Source organism: Melitaea cinxia, chromosome 11 (assembly GCF_905220565.1).
Source record: "Melitaea cinxia chromosome 11, ilMelCinx1.1, whole genome shotgun sequence".
Taxonomy (NCBI): domain Eukaryota; kingdom Metazoa; phylum Arthropoda; class Insecta; order Lepidoptera; family Nymphalidae; genus Melitaea; species Melitaea cinxia.
Genome location: NC_059404.1, coordinates 16,108,557 through 16,126,187, shown reverse-complemented (window position 1 = coordinate 16,126,187; position 17,631 = coordinate 16,108,557). Strand labels below are relative to the sequence as shown.

The 17,631-nt window shown below is 33.2% G+C and overlaps 1 protein-coding gene and 1 non-coding gene across 2 annotated transcripts in view; both read right to left on the bottom strand.

Annotated features, from left to right (window-relative positions):
* LOC123657903 (WD repeat-containing protein 44) overlaps window positions 1–10,910 on the bottom strand; it is a 33,750-nt gene extending 22,840 nt beyond the window's left edge. Inside the window, exons 1-7 of the mRNA XM_045593393.1 lie at window positions 10,686–10,910; window positions 8,234–8,402; window positions 7,154–7,266; window positions 6,380–6,468; window positions 5,803–5,901; window positions 2,373–2,495; window positions 185–276 (exon numbers count right to left, since the gene is read on the bottom strand). Of these exons, the coding sequence (XP_045449349.1) occupies window positions 185–276; window positions 2,373–2,495; window positions 5,803–5,901; window positions 6,380–6,468; window positions 7,154–7,266; window positions 8,234–8,402; window positions 10,686–10,753 (753 nt within the window). The 5' untranslated portion in view covers window positions 10,754–10,910. The remainder of the gene's footprint in view (window positions 1–184; window positions 277–2,372; window positions 2,496–5,802; window positions 5,902–6,379; window positions 6,469–7,153; window positions 7,267–8,233; window positions 8,403–10,685) is intronic.
* Trnal-cag lies at window positions 6,777–6,860 on the bottom strand. Its single transcript has one exon. It is a non-coding gene; the product is annotated as a tRNA-Leu (tRNA).
* Window positions 10,911–17,631: the final 6,721 nt, after the last annotated feature.

The window sequence follows — 17,631 nt, the reverse complement described above, 5'->3', positions numbered from 1 at the left end:
AGATCACAGCTAAATAATACCGCTAACAACTAGTGTTGTGATCCTGTGGTGAGTTAGGTAGTCAAAGCTCCTGGGTAGCGTAAGGTTACTTTGGGCAACGCGTTTGCGATGCTTCTGGTATTACAGGCGTTCAAAGGCTACGTACGCTTGTTTGCAACCTTTGTAGTATAAAAAAGACACCTACCTCTACCATCAAAGCATCCAGCCTGTGCGACTCCGACACGCTAAGGTTGTCGCCATCAGTTGTCGATAGTGATTGCGATCCGTGGAGCTTGTCTTTTACAAACAAATACAACTCTGTAATCGTATGTTTAGGGTCTAACCAATTAGGTAAAAAGTTCTGTAAAGCATCTGTCACACTTGCGATATGTAGGCATATTTTTTTAATTTTAGTTTAACATGGTATCTATTCAGTATCTTTCAAGTTTTTGGTAGACTTAGCCAATTATAAAAGAGGATTATAAAAAATTATTTAACTTGAAAAGCGAATCTCTAATAAAATGCGAATGTGAATTGTGACAAGGTTTGGCCATTAGTTCGCAAATGTAGATATAACTTTTTCAGATAAATATTTTTGTGCCACAGATAATCTTAAAAGTGAATTCAAGCAGCATAAAGGAGCATTCATAAACTGTGTGGCTCATCGGGGTTAGTGGAAAGAGGTGTGTGAAGTTTAGCTTACATTTACATAAAATTTAGTCGAAGAGTTGAAATTTATTGGTATTATTAAGCTACGAGAAGGAATAGAGAAGAAGAGAAGTCATACTCAAGCTGATTCATAATACGCTTAAGAGAACAGACATGCAAGTAAGGAATTTTAATACAAGAAAACTTCTATCCGAGGGGTATAGCGGGGTCAAAGCAAATAGGGCTACATATCTAGGGTAGTAAAGAGCGCTAATGGTGAACCACGTTTATGAACACTCCGTTAGAGCGAGGTACTTAGCTAGCTTAGTTTTAACGAACAACTGTTGCCATAAAACTTCTGCCCAAAAGACATTTTAGGGAAAGTACCCATAAGCAATTGGTAAAATACAGTGGAAAAATAAGTATCAGAAAACATATAATACACTACACAACTTTTTATGAAGTACTTGGCGTGTAACAGTTGGTCGTCAAGAAGCGGGGTAGTTTTTTTTTACGTTTGAGTTGACGATGTTAGGTAACGATTAAGGAATTAGTCGTTGTCGTAAATTTCCACAGAAATATAAGTATGAGACTTAAGGGAAATTTACTATACTTTCAAATGTATAATTTTTCAGTAGTTTTCTAACTTCGTCAAAGCTCATTCGGCTAATGTACAAATTAAGAAAAAGTTATATCAAAATTGACGACGACTTTTCTAAACAATTCAAAATACTTGACAAAAAATATCGGCGTAAATTACTAGCTGTTCTGTAATACTATTACCACCACGGCTCTTTCTGAATCTGGTAATATTTATATATACCGATAAATTTAAATATAATTTACTATTGATTTAGACCCTCTCTTCTCGTGGGTGTCGTAAGAGGCGATTAAGGGATAACACAGTTCCACTACCACCTTGGAACTTAAAAAGCCGCTTAAAAAGACTTTGAAATACACAGGCCAAAGACGGGCAGCAGCGTCTTCGGTGCGACAAAGCCACCCCTGCGGTCACCAACCCGCCTGCCCAGCGTGGTGACTATGGGCAAAACACATGAGTTCATGCTATTTTTGGCGTAAACTTGTGGAGGCCTATGTCCAGCAGTGGACTGTATAGGCTGTAATGATGATGATGATGATGATTGATTTAGATTTTTGCCTAGTTCGCGCTAGACTAGTAAGACGAGAAGAAGAAATTTCATTTGAAATAAGTCTGAAACTATCGTTTGAATTAAGCTGATCATATGAGTTAGATAGCTAGCTAATAAAATTACTTTAAATAGCTATGAGCCGTGATCATAGTGTGGATATGCAATAAATCGTCAGTCAATCATTATATAACTCCGTCTTAGATCACTATGTTGAGTAGACGCTGTGCTGTATTTGACTTGTTTTGACTTGTCTCTAATATGTTTTCTTTAGACGTTCGTTAAGTCTGTATTATCATCATCGAAACGAATGTTTTCATCTCATTTTGCCCAACACGTTTTTACGTTTTTTGTAATATTTAAAATTCAAAAATAAATAAATAAAGGGAACAAAAGAATTATTTATTTGAGAATTTGGAAATGGAATGATTTTATTTCGCCATAAGGTCATTATACACACTTAACGAAGGCATCTTATTAATAACAAAAGCGCAGCGTCTAATCACTGTGACTTTGGGCACTACCCAGTTATTCAATCTTGTAAAAATATAGTTCTTTCTTAGTTTAAGATATAAGAGCGCATATAACAGTGCTAACTTCTCTTCTTCCTCCTAGGCGGAGCGACGGGGCGCGGCTCCCCGCTGATTGACACTATGGAACCGCCGCGGTTCTGCTTGAGGCTGTTCGCCTTCGTACTGGCGATCACGTCCGGCTCCATCGCTAGAGCTGACCGACTTGATACTTAGCCATATGTATACATATATACCGTATATACGTCACATATATGTATATATTGTGTTCGACTACTAACTGCGGTCCTTAATTTTTTTTTTAGCATCACACTCAAAGGATAGTTGGAGGTCTTGTAGGTGGTATTCGTTTACGATCACGTTCCAATAATCGCGTAACCACGGCTATAATTTACATTGAAAGGACGATTATGGAAGTAAAATTTAAAAAAGAGCTAGGAATTTTATTTTCATATTGAACGTGATCTATAACACCTACAGAACCCCTTACTTGAATGACCGCAGTTAGCTTTCAAACTATACAGCGTGTTATTAAACTGGCGTCCTTCCGTTTAGGGCCATATAGAGATACATGCAGGTACATAGTCCAAATTATACGAGAAAAAAACTGAAGCACTTGTAAGTACACCTTCTTACCACGTAACTTTAAAATCGACAAATTCGAAAAAAAGGTTGAGATGAGGGAAAATTGACTATAAATAACCGACTACACTGTAAAACTTAGGTAACACTAACGTACACTCGACGGAAACTTTATAATTAATAATTATTTAAATATTAATTATATTATTTTTATAAAAGCGTAAGGGCAAGTAAGTTACATATTTAGATTATAATATCGATTCTAATATCACAGTTCAATGGAAGGACGCCAGTTTTATAACACGTTGTATACTGTATAAATGTATACATATAAAGGTGTTTAAAACCTATATAATATCTTAGCGCGTGATTTTGCACGTTTGTAATACAATAACTACATGTTTGAAAGAATAAGTAATCAATCGCGGTCAAATTCTTTTTTTAAAACAAGAAATAATTTAGAGATCAAATTCTTGATTTTCTAAATATAAAAATGCAATATCTGTTAAATAAAATTATGTTTTATTTTTATTGATAACACACGCACGATACGAACGTGTGTTACTCGGATTACTTTTAGGGTGTTCAAAAATCTAATTTTTTTATGCACTAGAACATGCACACATAGTAACGCGGGCCAAATTGAACGATCCATATATTAGTGTACGTCCTGAGTGACAGCGTATAGTATACGCATTTTCATGAGTCGTATAATATTTATATCCCATACTAAAAAAAATATGAACGAATTTGTTAATGCTCCTCTGAGGCTTGGAATTAATATCATTGCCTTTGACTGATCTTGCTATTATAATATAAATTTCGAGAATATTATTTTTTACACAAACACAATTTTTTTTAATAATAAATTCTTTATTTGGACCAGATACTTTACAATTTCTTAACCCGCTAAGTTGTGTGACAGTTTATCGGCGGAATTAACGCTTGTCAACATATATTATACAATATTCTTTTTGCCTGTCATTATTAACATCGTATAAATATTTAACACTTGTACTCTCATGACACCAATATTCTTAGCAGAGCATTTACCCTAAACATAAAATCATACAAACAATACATATGACTTACTCTGACATTGGAAAATCCTCACGGAAACCATTATACAAGAAGAAGAATATTCTTTTTTTTTTTCTTTACTATACGTATATTATAAAAAAATTTCAAAAATAACTATCATTTATTTGAAATAATTAAATAATTTTCGAAAGGAAAAGTTAATTAAACTTACAAAACTTAAAAAAATAAAAACGATCTGTTATACCAAAAAAATGTTTTTGTTATATAAAATAAATATTCAATTAACCGGACAGGGTTAAGTATGACTACTAAAGTAGTACAATATTTATTCTGCATTTTTAATAAACTGCCGCTCAGGACGAACACTTTATTTTTAGGTTGTCGAGAGTGAGCGCTTTTTCGTTCGCATAACATGATTTGACAATCTGTGGCGCCATGTTTTCCCGCCATTTCTTCTATGATCAGTTACGCAAACCAAGCGTTTCAACACGCGAACTGTTAAGAAACATGAGCAACTTGGTACGCGCACTCTCGAAAAAAGTTGTAAATACACAATTTGGGAACCCATACGTTTTTCAAAAAAAGTAGGCCTATTTAAATACAATTAATATTAAAGCCAATCAAGAGCATATAGCACAGATTATCACCTAAACAACATCAAGATAGAAACATTTTCAATAAACAACACAAGTTTATACTTGTTACTTCATAGTTATTGTAACATATTATTATTTAATTCATTTATTTAAAAATCACTGAATGATCCTTTTTTAATTTTTATTATAAAACATTTTATGAGAATTACTAGAATAACTCCACAGAAAAGCGCTATCCCCATACGGACGAAGCCAAAAAAAAATATAGTATTAGTTGCCCTTGAAAATTAGTTACATCATAGAAGTAAGTCAAAAGTAATGACTTAAATTTAAGATTTATTGAGGTCATCGACCTATCAAATTTTTAAATTTAAAATATTCAGAATTTTTTTCCAATTTTAAAATATCATAATGACATTTAAGTAGTAATTTAAAAAAAACAGAGCACACAGGATGCAAACAACTTTAAAAAAAATCAAACCACATACACATACATACGACCTATTTTTAAGCTTTATACAAAAATCATTTAAATAGAACAACTCATGTATACCTATAATCATAATCCATATGATAGATTTAAAAGTGATTTTAAAATATCATATACATATAAATGGTGTTCGACTGCTAACTGCGGCCCTTCAAGTGGGGGGGCGTTCTTAATTTCGGTTTTTATTTCGCTTTATGTAGCCGAATATGTAGTGAAAGTAATCACTACCTTGCCAGCGTAACTCGTTTATAAAGATAAAGTAAAATTCAAAAAGGGGCCAGGATTCGTTTTTCACGTGGAACGTGATCTATAACACCTACAGACCCCCCCCCCCCCTTTAAAGAAAGCAATAACAACTGAGCATTGTTTTTCTTTTTAATACAACTACGTCAACAAACAAGCGTACGGCTCACCTGATGGTAAGCGATTACCGTAGCTTATAGACGCCTGCAACACCAGAAGCATCGCAAGCGCGTTGCCGACCCAATCCCCAATCCCCCCAGGAGCTCTGGTCACCTTACTCACCAACAGGAACATAGTACTGCTTGAAAACAGTATTATTTAGCTGTGATCTACTGTGAGGTCGAGGTACTTCCTCAGGCGATCTTCCGAGGCTTCTTCCGATATTGAGCAGGGTATTTCCAGCTATGCCATACCTCAGTTCGTTCGAACTTAAGATATTAAGTAACTAAGTAAGTAATTGTTTGTAAATAACTTAAAAATAGTATGTGTACGTGGTTTAATATAATGCCGCTCATTAGTCTTCGAAAGTATACAACACATCTTACCAACTGTTTGGTTTCTGTCGACGCTTAAAGGATCGTCCGATATCGTGGAAGGTTCCCTTGAAGACGCGGACGGAGCAAATGTTGGATCGCGGATGTTTTCTATAGAAACATACATATTATAATGATATTATAATGATATTTGACGACGCGTTGGCGCAGCGGTCACAGTACTGACTATTGAGCTGGCGGTCGCGATTTCGATCCCCGCTCACGGCAGATATTCGTATTGGCCATATAAATGTTTGTCGTCGTTTGTGCGTGTGTGTGTGTTTCCAGACTCCCGACACAGAAGAAAATCCTACTGGGGGCCGTTGAGTGTGAACCTTTTATTTATTTATTTATATTTTAAACAATTCAGTTTATGAGGTAATCCTGGAACCTATTCCTCACTTATTTATACAAAGGTAAACTGCAAAAAAGACCACCATTTACTAATTTAGTTTTTTTTTTTTTACCTAATAAAAACTATTTAAACAAAATTTAGTATTTATTAATAGTGGATATTCTCTTTAATTTACTTCAATAGTAATTTTGTCTAAAGGGAAATATATTTATAGAACGTAAAGTAGGTACTCACGGTGTGAGTCCGCCACTCCACTCAAAATTCTTCCAATTCTGCCGAGTGACGTCATACTCTGTAGACTCATTGTATCGTGAGATATAATCCTGAAATAACAATATATATATATCAAACATTTTATTGTATTATAAGCAAAGAATATATAAAAACAATCATTTTTCTTGTATGATACATTCATTTATTAAAAATTTTACAATAAAAGTTCGTATTCTTTTTCAGTAAAAAAAAAATTCTTAAATGACATAATGTCAGAAATATATCCCAGCAGCGCTCACAGAGGTAAAACTATATCACTAAATATAATATCCCTTAAAATAAACATATAAATAAACGTAATAACCAAAATAATTACAGACGCGATAGATTAAAAAAAATAATAAGGTGCAAAAACGTATGTCAGAAGTGGGATTCGAACCCACGCCCACAGAAGTGGACTGCGACCTGAACGCAGCGCCTTAGACCGCTCGGCCATCCTGACTTACAAATTTCAGTCGTAAACATCGTTCAGGATCGATTTAAAACTACAACAGGCTAAACTCAATTACGCTGTATTGTAAAATTAACACATCTTATTACTTATACATACTTTCACTTGTTGAATAAACACAAAAAAATGTAAATTTTTTTTTTGTGAGAAAAAAACATGCTTCAGAAATATTCGTCGTTATTTTAGTTCCCAGTATTTAAAGTTTTTCGTCATAATAAAAAAAAAAATATTGTTTTTTTTGCCATTTAGCCACAAAACTACTTAACATTAAATATACTTCTTACTTGAAGGGGTGTTCCATAGGCGCTGAAACAGGGGCTCCCGGATCGGGCTCATCTTCTTCTTCAGTCTGCATACATCGGCGTAGCTCTTGAAACCGTTTACGACCTTGTACGACCTTAAGTATAAAATAAATATAATCAAATTGAGAATCTCTTTCGTTTTTTAATTTTAAAGTCAGTTAAAAATTAAATCAAATAAAATTAAATGTAATTAAAGATGTTTCTATCTGATGTGGAACAATGTGATGATTTAATCTCGGACCCTTCTACGTGGAGAAAGAGGCTAATGCCTAATCAGCAGGATGTTACAGACTGAATCAATACTAAAAGTCAATGAAGCATACTAAATTATTTGTTTTTTTTTCTACTATATTTGCTGTCAACAATAATTTATAGCTAAGAAGGCATCTATTAATTACATGAGAAAATTTTGGTAATTTTTCGACCAATTAATAAAAAAATTACGTGATATTTGCCGAGACGGGGACAAGACAAAATTAGAAATATTTTGCATGAAATACAGCGTTACTAAGTTCACACATTTTTATCTTGTTTGGATTGTACCTGTTGTGCTGGCGGTTGGGGTTCGATCCCCCCACATGACAAACATTTGTATTGGCCATACAGGTGTTTCCCGTGGTCTGGGTGTTTGTGCAGTCCTTGTGGCCCCACAGTGCCTCGAAGAGCACGTTAAGCCGTCGGTCCCGGTTGTTATCATGTACACCTGATAGTGATCGTTACTCATAGTATATATCCGCCAACCCGTATTGGAGCAGCGTGGTGGATTAAGCTCTGATCCTTCTCCTACATGGGGAAAGAGGCCTATGCCCAGTAGTGGGATATTACAGGCTGAAGCGTGCATGAAATATAGCATTACTAAGTTCACACATCTTTATCATCTATGTAATCATGCACCGAATAATAAGTTAATAACTTTTTTAATAAGCACATTATTTAAATTTATATTGAGACAATAGCAAAATCGTTTGTAGGATTTCATTATATTATACATACGAATATTATTAACTCAAAAAGGAAACGTTTACTTTGAGCAGTTGAAATAATAATGCAGGTTATACAAACATTTTTTATACTATTCCTATCATCTTGTTGAACTGTGTTCTCTGAAGCTGGAGTACTGGTGGCCACATCAGTGTTGTTGAACTGTGTATCGTTGCTTTTGTTTTGTATTTTATCCTTTTCTTCATTGGAAATGTCCGAGATGTTTATATTTTTACACATTGATGATCTCCTGTAAACAAGAGAAGTAACAATTAAACAAAGAACACAAACATACAAATTGATAGACATTGTAAACTCTGGATAGATTCAAACTATAGAGACTACATATAGAGTTACGTTTCTTCAGTCACCAAGCCTTTATCAAAAACGAACTACTGTATCTTTATTAAAAATCAAGTTTTTAAACTTTTAAAACACAATTTTTTGTATGTAACATTATTTTAGAAGTACAACTTTTTTACTCATGATGACTTGGGGAGTAAACTGGTGAATGCGTAACGAGAGCGTTACGAAGTGTGATCAGGGGAGGCGAACGGAAGTTGAGAGGGAGATATAAATTACATGGAGCTAAAGAAGTTTAATTCAGTCGTGTGGTCTAAAGCACACTCGTTTTTTAGTTTGATGTTTCGTTTTTTTTTTTTGTCCTACAAAGGTGGATAACAAAACAGATGTATGCCTGATGGTAAGCAGATACCGTATCCGATGATCTCCTGCAATATACCACAGGAACGCAACACTACCTACAAACGGTAAGAACTTAAATACATATGTTGGCAAGGCACTTGTGAAGCTCCAGGTACGTAAGTGCCAGGACTGTTTGCAGTTACCAAAGTCCATAGACTATAATGCTTGAGGACTTTGAATGAGGAAGAGCACACATTATGTACACCTACTTGCCAACAGTGGTTTTAAAAATATAGGGGAGTGAAATTCCAAGTTAAAAAGTTGCTTGAACATATTTCAGATATATAATACCTTTTTTTTACATGGGGAAAATCCATCATGGATACCCTCTGGCGCGGGGGCGCATTATGTTACACTCCTACTGACTAAAAAAACCAACACGTGTGGGTAGTCGTCCGCTTGGATGGGGCGAGATGGGGTTGCGCTAGCACTTGCCACCTCGCCCCGGCATACCATATTGTATCTAATTAAACTTTAAGATTTAAAGTATATGTATATCTTGCATAACCAGTTAAAATCACGGTAAAGCAAGACTCCCAGCATCACTACTTAACATAATTTCACTCCATATATATATTTTTTATACAGTGTGCCTTATATAATTTCTTAAGCAATAAACACAAAAAAAATATCTAAAATATTGGCTCTGATAAATAATGCATATGATGTAAGATACTTTATATATGTACATATTAATTATGTTTTATTACCCTGGAATATAAATATCTATTACAATTTTTCTGTTTATTATAAATATGGTTCTATATGCTTTGAAAATGTGACATGATGGGTGAAGCAACATATTTTTCTGTATTACTATAAATACAAATACACTTAATATTTAATAATATTTCAAGTATATAGTGCGATAAAAATGGTAACTGGAATATGTGAGAATATTGTTTTTCATTAATTCTTCATAGAAGTCAGAAGTTAAGTCACAAGTACATTAATTAAAATAAAACTCAAGTGAAATAAAAGTTTGTTTATAATTTTTTATCACAATGACACTGTGTTGTTTCAAGTTTTATTGTGAGTAAAATTGTTTATGTTTATTGTACACATTTTTAAACAACAAAAAACAAAAACAAAAAAAAGAACAACTATCCAAATAAAGTATATAAATTTAGTGATATTTTTTGTTGATGTTGGTGATATTGTTTGCAAATTTTATAATTTAATCAGAAATTGGAAAAGAAAAAAATCTGTAAAGATAAAATAAGAAATATATCTAGTATTTTAAAATATCATAACAAAATAATTTAATCTCAAATAAATTAATTTGTATATTTATAAATTTACAACTAAAAACTAATAGGACTTTTATGACTGGTAAGGAAATGAAATACGAATTTTTGAATATTGTAAGAATAAGAAGTTAAGATTATTATTTATCTTCTCCATACAAAAAAAAAAAGAAGTACTTACTTAATAGGCAAACACAATAACAAAATTGATTTAGACATTTTCGTCATGAGTAAACTTTAGTCATTAAAAACACAACAATGCAACTCCAGACTCAAACTCTTTATGTATCAACTATAAAATAACAAGAGATCCTTAATACTAATCAGTCTCGCGCCAGTAACGACAGTTTGTGTAGGTAATCACCTGCCAATTGTACCAAGGACGTACATAACTACCAAAAACATCTGTTGAACTAGATAGTCTAGCCATACTGGTTTTTTTGGTTCAAAACATTACATAAACAACACGAAACGTTAAATAAAAATACCAGGTGGAAAATTCTTGACATGCACTTAGTCATTATATTAAAAAATGATCCCTGAAACATATCGCGAGGTAATTACAGCTAAACAGCACTCACTTTGATCCCTTTACGGGTGTGAACTCTTCAGCGTCGTAAAACTCCTCCGAATCGCTACTGTCACCCATTTTATATTAAAAATATATGTAACAGTAGACGCGTGTAACAATATGGAAACAAGAGATATTAGATCATTGTTTATTTTGTAAGCTATTAACGAAGAAAGTTGATATTAAGTCGTTCAACCATCTTCAACAATCCAATACGTCACTGTCAGATGTCAAATAGTCAGCTGCGCGACAGGAGCTTTCAGGTATGGCTAGCTGAGATAATGTTTAAATTATTATAAGTCTATTTTAATAGTATTATTTATTATTTCCCAATTAAGCTGAATAAACTTGTGTCTATTTTTCATTTTTTAAATAAAAGCGTAGGCATATTTAGTTATTTTTGTGTATTATGTGTATTAGTTTTTAGAAAATGCTATCACCAATACCACAAACTTGTATGGTATATCTACTATTTAATGTCAATCTCCAGTTCTAGTTAGAATAACTATAAAAAAAAAAATAGTATTTCGTACTACGAATACAGATATTTTTATTTCATTTGCTATTTAAATTAGTAATTTTTTAAATGTATTTCGTTTTGTAAAGTTGTTAAAAAATACATGTTGGCGCTGCGTTCACGGCTTTTTCACAAATATTCAATATAAAAAATAGTATATAAAAGATGTTTATTATTTTTCGATAAAGTAATATATGTTTGGATCTAGGAGACTATTAATTTAAGAGATTAGTTGTTTATACAACGATGTTTGACAAAAATTGAAACTTTTTGAAATAATATACTTCAATTTTACTTTAGCGTAATTCAAGTGTTAGTTTTCAAAAACGGTCATCTCCAAATTTAATTTTTTTGTAAAACTAATTTTAAATACTTTCAATGAGAATTGGAATCAAGTCCATTTCTTTAAAATCTAATATGATATAATGTAAAGTGTTAAAAGTTATTTTAAATTTGTATCAATTTTTATAATATTATACTGTTAGGTACGTGTTAGGGTTCGAAGGATTTGGAGAGAAAAACCTGCTGACTCTTTTCAAGACTATTCACTAGCACTAGGTCCAACACAAAGCACTAGGTTCAAACACTAAGCACTAAGGATGTCCTAAGTCGTAGCCAATGTCGTAGGTTTCGCTGGTACCACTCTTGATCACTAGTTTTCACTGTGAAGTCGCCTCGAAGATCGCTCAAACTGAACAATTATCTGTTACAATTTCTTAAGGTTAACACCACATGCAAAAAGAAGCGTTACATTCCAATATATAAAAAAAAAACATACTTAAAATGTATAAAAATCAACAGTCATATTATACATAAGGAGGAGTAGCGATCTTAAAAACAATTCGTCCATGTCTCGCACAATTCCCGTCTGAGCTTGGTAAATGAGTCAGCAAAGACGTCGATGTTAGTTACATTAAGGAGTCTGGACAACCTTGGTACCAATGATTTGGTACCCAGAGCTGTTTTGCGAAATGGGTAATAATAAAATGAAATATTTAGACAGTTTTTTTTATTTTAGATAGACAATAGTAGCTTCACTTTTACAAAAATAATAATTTATTTTTAAAGTTTTGATTTGTAAAATGACGATTCGAAAGTGCTCTTAGAGCCTATTTGAATAAGAAATTTTTGATTTTGATTGATTTTGATTTTTGATCAATGTACGGAACCCTTCGTGCGCAAGTCCGATTCGCACTTGACCGGATTTTTTTTAGTTATCCATTGTTGTGCAAAGCTTGTGGGCATGTCCATTTTTAACCAAAATTTAGAAAAAATTTACCACCCTCTAAAATTTGCAGCCTTACGTTCCAATCTACTCAGGCAACGACTCCATTACGTTTGTATTAAGAGAATTCGCTTTTAAGTACAATTATAGTAATTAAGGAAGTAAAAATAAAATAACAATAATGTATAAATGGTTTTACCAATGTTTGTAACTTCATTAGCGGATAAATTTCAAAACTTAAAAACAAATCAATAAGAGATTATTTAAATATGTAAATAATTAATTATTGATGAATGGTTTTACCGACCATAGCATATTATTAAACTCTGTAAGTGCATCATCTCTGCATTTAATTTGTAATCATCATCATCATCATCATTTCAGCCTATCACAGTCCACTGCTGGACATAGGCCTCCACAAGTTCACGCCAAAAATGGTGTGAACTCACGTGTGTTACCCATATTCACCACGCTGGGCAGGCGGGTTGGTGACCGCAGGGCTGGCTTTGTCGCACCGAAGACGCTGCTGCCCGTCTACGGCATGTGTATTTCAAAACAGAAATATAAACAGGAAGAATGTTATAGTATAGAAAAATAAATAAAATCAAATGGTCAATGGTCATCTTAAAAATTAAAATTTTAATCATAGCTATCATTTAATATTCATATCATAATCATTTTAATATAGCATATAGTTATAGTACCACTGAATCGGAATGTATATTCTGCAGAGAAAAATACACTAAATCCACACATCTTTATAATAAAATTTTAAATTTTATAAAGGCTATTGTAAAATCGTTTGAGCGATGTTGTTATACTCGTAGACTACCATAACACAGAAAGGAGATGTTTACTCTTATTGCGTCTGTTCCTAAATTAGGGAACTTAATGAATATAGTAGGCAACTTCATGAATACATATTTTAGGTAACAGCCGGTCTATACAGACAATATTGAAATAAAACAAGCATATTAAATTTTTATATTAAACTAGCTGACCCCGCAAACGTTGTTTTGCCATAACCCCCTTAACAAAAAAAAAATAGATGTTGGCCGATTCTCAGACCTACCCGATATGCACACAAAATTTCATAAAAATTAGTCCAGTCGTTTCGGAGGAGTATTGTAACTAACATTGTGACACGAGAATTTTATGTATAAGAATTTTCACTGAGTTTTTCGTTCAATCACAATAAAATATAGCATTTATCACTCTTGAATAGTGTAGCTTTCTGTTAGTAAAAGAATTTTCGTGATCGGATCAGTATTTGTGAAGATTACCCTTACAAACAAACAAAGTTAGAAACTTTACCTCTTTATAGTATTAGTATAGATATACAAACAAAATATAAAATAGTTATTGATAATAATAAGTTTTAACAAACAAGTCGCAAGGGCCCCTGTACTGGGTGGTGTCCCGTATTACTGGGTACCCCTATACCCATATACGATATATACCTACATACAAAGTAATTAACGGTTCCATTAGCAACACCCCATATCCGCGTCTGCTTACATTACCAACAAACGCATCTCTCACGGAATATTCTAAAACAACGGATAACATGCGAGCCTGACACCTATACAAAGAATTTTTTCATAATGAAAAACGGCATCTAGTATCATCTGATTATAAACCTTGTACCTGAGTGGTAAGAGCAATGTAAACGATAGCTATTGTTCTAGCAGGTCACGCTTGACGATTCGAGGATCTGAAACCCGCCGGCGCGCCTGAGTTCCTGTGACACTTGAGATCTGACAGACGTTGACCTCTCTCTGGCCTATTTGTACATTCATATTGTATTTTAAACTAACTTAATATTAAAACTGTCCGATGTCCACATTCTGTCTCGTATTGTTTATAAATCTATACAAATAAATAAAATTGAAGTGTCTGTTCTGTACCTATGTTCGTACCAATGCTATGAAAATACTTAAACTTTTAAAACCTTTCTACTATCAGAATATTTACTAAATTATTCAAAAGTAATACAGTCCACTTTCTTTTTCTTATTATTCTATTCCTATGGAAAAAACCTCATAAAACATGGATAAATGCAGACCGAATTATGAGAGTCTATGAATTCTCGTCATGAAATTTTTTCCATAGGGATCGTTCTATTTTATCGATACGATAGTTTGTTAGGATAGATACAAGTGTAACTATCTAAAGATGAAGGTTAGCTACCTACTTTTTTCTCGCAATAAACTTAACATAACACATAGGCTTAATTCCTTATTTCCATAAACGCTACGACTACGAGAGTATTGTAGAAGTATACAATATTTATCAATATCAAAGGATAAAAAATTAGCCGGTACGCCGAAAAATTGCTTAATAGCTGCTAACGTAAACGAAATTTCATATGAAATCTAATATATAAAATTCTCGTGTTGCGGTGTTTGTAGTTAAACTCCTGCGAAACGGCTTGACCGATTCTCATGAAATTTTGTGTACATATTGGGTAGGTCTGAGAATAGAACAACATCTATTCTATCCCCCTAAATGTTAAGGGTAGTCCACCCTAAATTATTTATTCTTTATTTTATTATGATTTGGCGTTGAAAAATACATACAACTCTAAATTTTCACCCTTCTACCACCAACCCCTATTTTTAAATAGCGTTTAGCGGCAAGACAATGTTTGCCGAGTCAGCTAGTAAAAATATATTTATCACGATTCAGCCTTTAACATCCCACTGCTGGGCATAGGCCTCTTCCTCTATGTAGGAGAAGGCTTGGAGCTTAATCCATATATATATATATATATATATATTTATGATAACAATCACGACCGACTGTGTTATGCTCCCCGAGGCACAGTGGGGAGACCTACGGAAAAAAATATTTGTACAAATACAAAGATCCATCCCGAGTAGGAATCGAACCCGCAATCTCCAGTATGTGAGCACCCACACATGACATAGGTCACTTACCACTAAACCAGAGCGATGTCAAAAATATATTTATGTAAAAAATTATTTGGTTAATAATTACAAAGAAATCTTTAATACCGAATTCACTTACGGAACTTACTACGGAGTTTTTCATGTGATCAATTTAACTCCAAAGTTTTCATAATCATGTACTTCCTGGGCATATTTACCAACATTTGCCCAAGGCGCTCTGACAACCTACATTAATTTTTATTACCTGTCTTCTGTATTTTTTTTTTTTTTACAATAGTTTAAAAGGGTTTAGGACCTTAAATTTTAAGACTGTTTAGGCTCAAGATTAAATAGGTGCTCAGACACTGTACATACCGGTATATGTAGGGTCTAATGTGGTTACGTGAGACAGTCAATTTGCTCGCTACATTCATTGAAATTGGTACAAACATCTTTTCAATGAAGGTGCGAATGGCTCATTAAATTACATCAAAATAAAACCAAATAAAGAAAACGACTCAAAGAAATCTCGAAGACGTCTGTCAAAACAATAAAATACGAGACAAAACAAGGATTCAAGTACGTCTAGCGGTGGACTTGCACTTTTTACTTTTATTGGACATCATTTCTGTCAGGTTCTTTTTTTGGCTTTTACGAATTTCGCCTTTAAATAATTTTATATGAATTGATAACTTGGTTTATTTTTGTTTTCTTAATTATATCGTCTTTATAATGTTTTGTTTTATTCGAATCTCATCTTTACAATCACGAACATACATAAAAATATCTGTCTGTGAGGTGCAATCGTTTGAAGGTTATGTGCGTTCAATTCGGTGGTTTATTTTTGTTTTTATGGAGTTATATGTAAATATTGTTTTTTTTTTTAATGTCACTAGGTCGGCAAACAAGCGTACGACTCACCTAATGGTAAGCGATTACCGTAGCTTATAGACACCTGCAACAACAGAAGCATCGCAAGCGCGTTGCCGACCCAATCCCCAATCCCCCCCAGGAGCTCTGGTCACCTTACTCACCAACAGGAACACAATACTGCTTGAAAACAGTATTATTTTGCAGTGATCTTCTGTAAGGTCTGTAAGGTACTACCCCAGTCGGGCTGCTCCATATTTTGAGCAGGAAATTCCTGCTGTGCCCTACCTCAGTTGATAGGACAATAAAGTAATAATAATAGAAAAGGATAATGTTTTGTTTGATAGTTATATAAATTTAAAATTACGCGAAAAGATATTTTCCATATTGTTAATTTGTCCTTTTTAATTTGTATATGTATGTTTTAAAAGTAAAACTTCTTTACGCACGCTTGACTTGGGGAGTGATCTGGTGAATGTGTTACGGGAACGTTACGAAAGGTGTGACCGGGCGAGGCGAACGGAAATTGAGAGGGAGATATAAGTTAGTGAAGATAGAAAGAGAGAGAGAGAGTTACGTTTCGTAAGTTTTACTTCAGTCGTGTGGTCTAAAGAACACTCGTTTTTTAATTTTTTCTTCCTTTTAATTTATTCCTCCTTCGATGGGCGATTTGGGCACATAACCGTTACTTTTCGTTAACATTATTATTTTTAACTGACTTGAAAAAATATGAATGAAATGATATTGAAGTCGATTTATTTATTTTTTCGTTAGCGAGTAAACAACATTATGAAGTACAAATTTCAATATTTTTTTTTGTAGGTATCACGGGGTTGGCAAGACTGATAATAATTGAATTCTCATAAATACAACAAATATTTTTATACCGAGACACCTAGTACACTCAACTGCAAGTGGGTGAATTTTATCAGTTGTTATGTACCTAGTTACCTACTCTTTGTGTGTGTAGTGACGATGTATTTCAGGCAAGATATTACTAATTTTATACTAAAACACAACTTATATTTTATTTTCTAAAGAGTAACTGCGGAGTTTCTTGCCGATTCTTCTCTGCAGAACCTACATTCCGAATGGCGGTAGCTTAACTTTTATAAATAATAATCATTTGTAAAATGACTATTCACAATTGCTTATAGCCTATTTGAATAAAGTTGTTTTTGATTTTGATTTTTCTAATATCGTATAAGTTGTAAAGGATTTCCTTGTGTATATTTAGATTTACGTTAGCTACAAGGAATTTACTAGTATTCTTTTGAATTGTTATGTTTTATTGTCTTTTTTAAATAAAAATACACAAACAAAACGACATTAATCTTTAATGAGGTACCTACACATAATTAAATATCTTGTTCAAAAGGAGCGACTCGATTGAGTAAATCAGCCAGTCTGACAGAAGTTTACAGTTAATAAATCTGTTGTCAAGTAGTGTTGT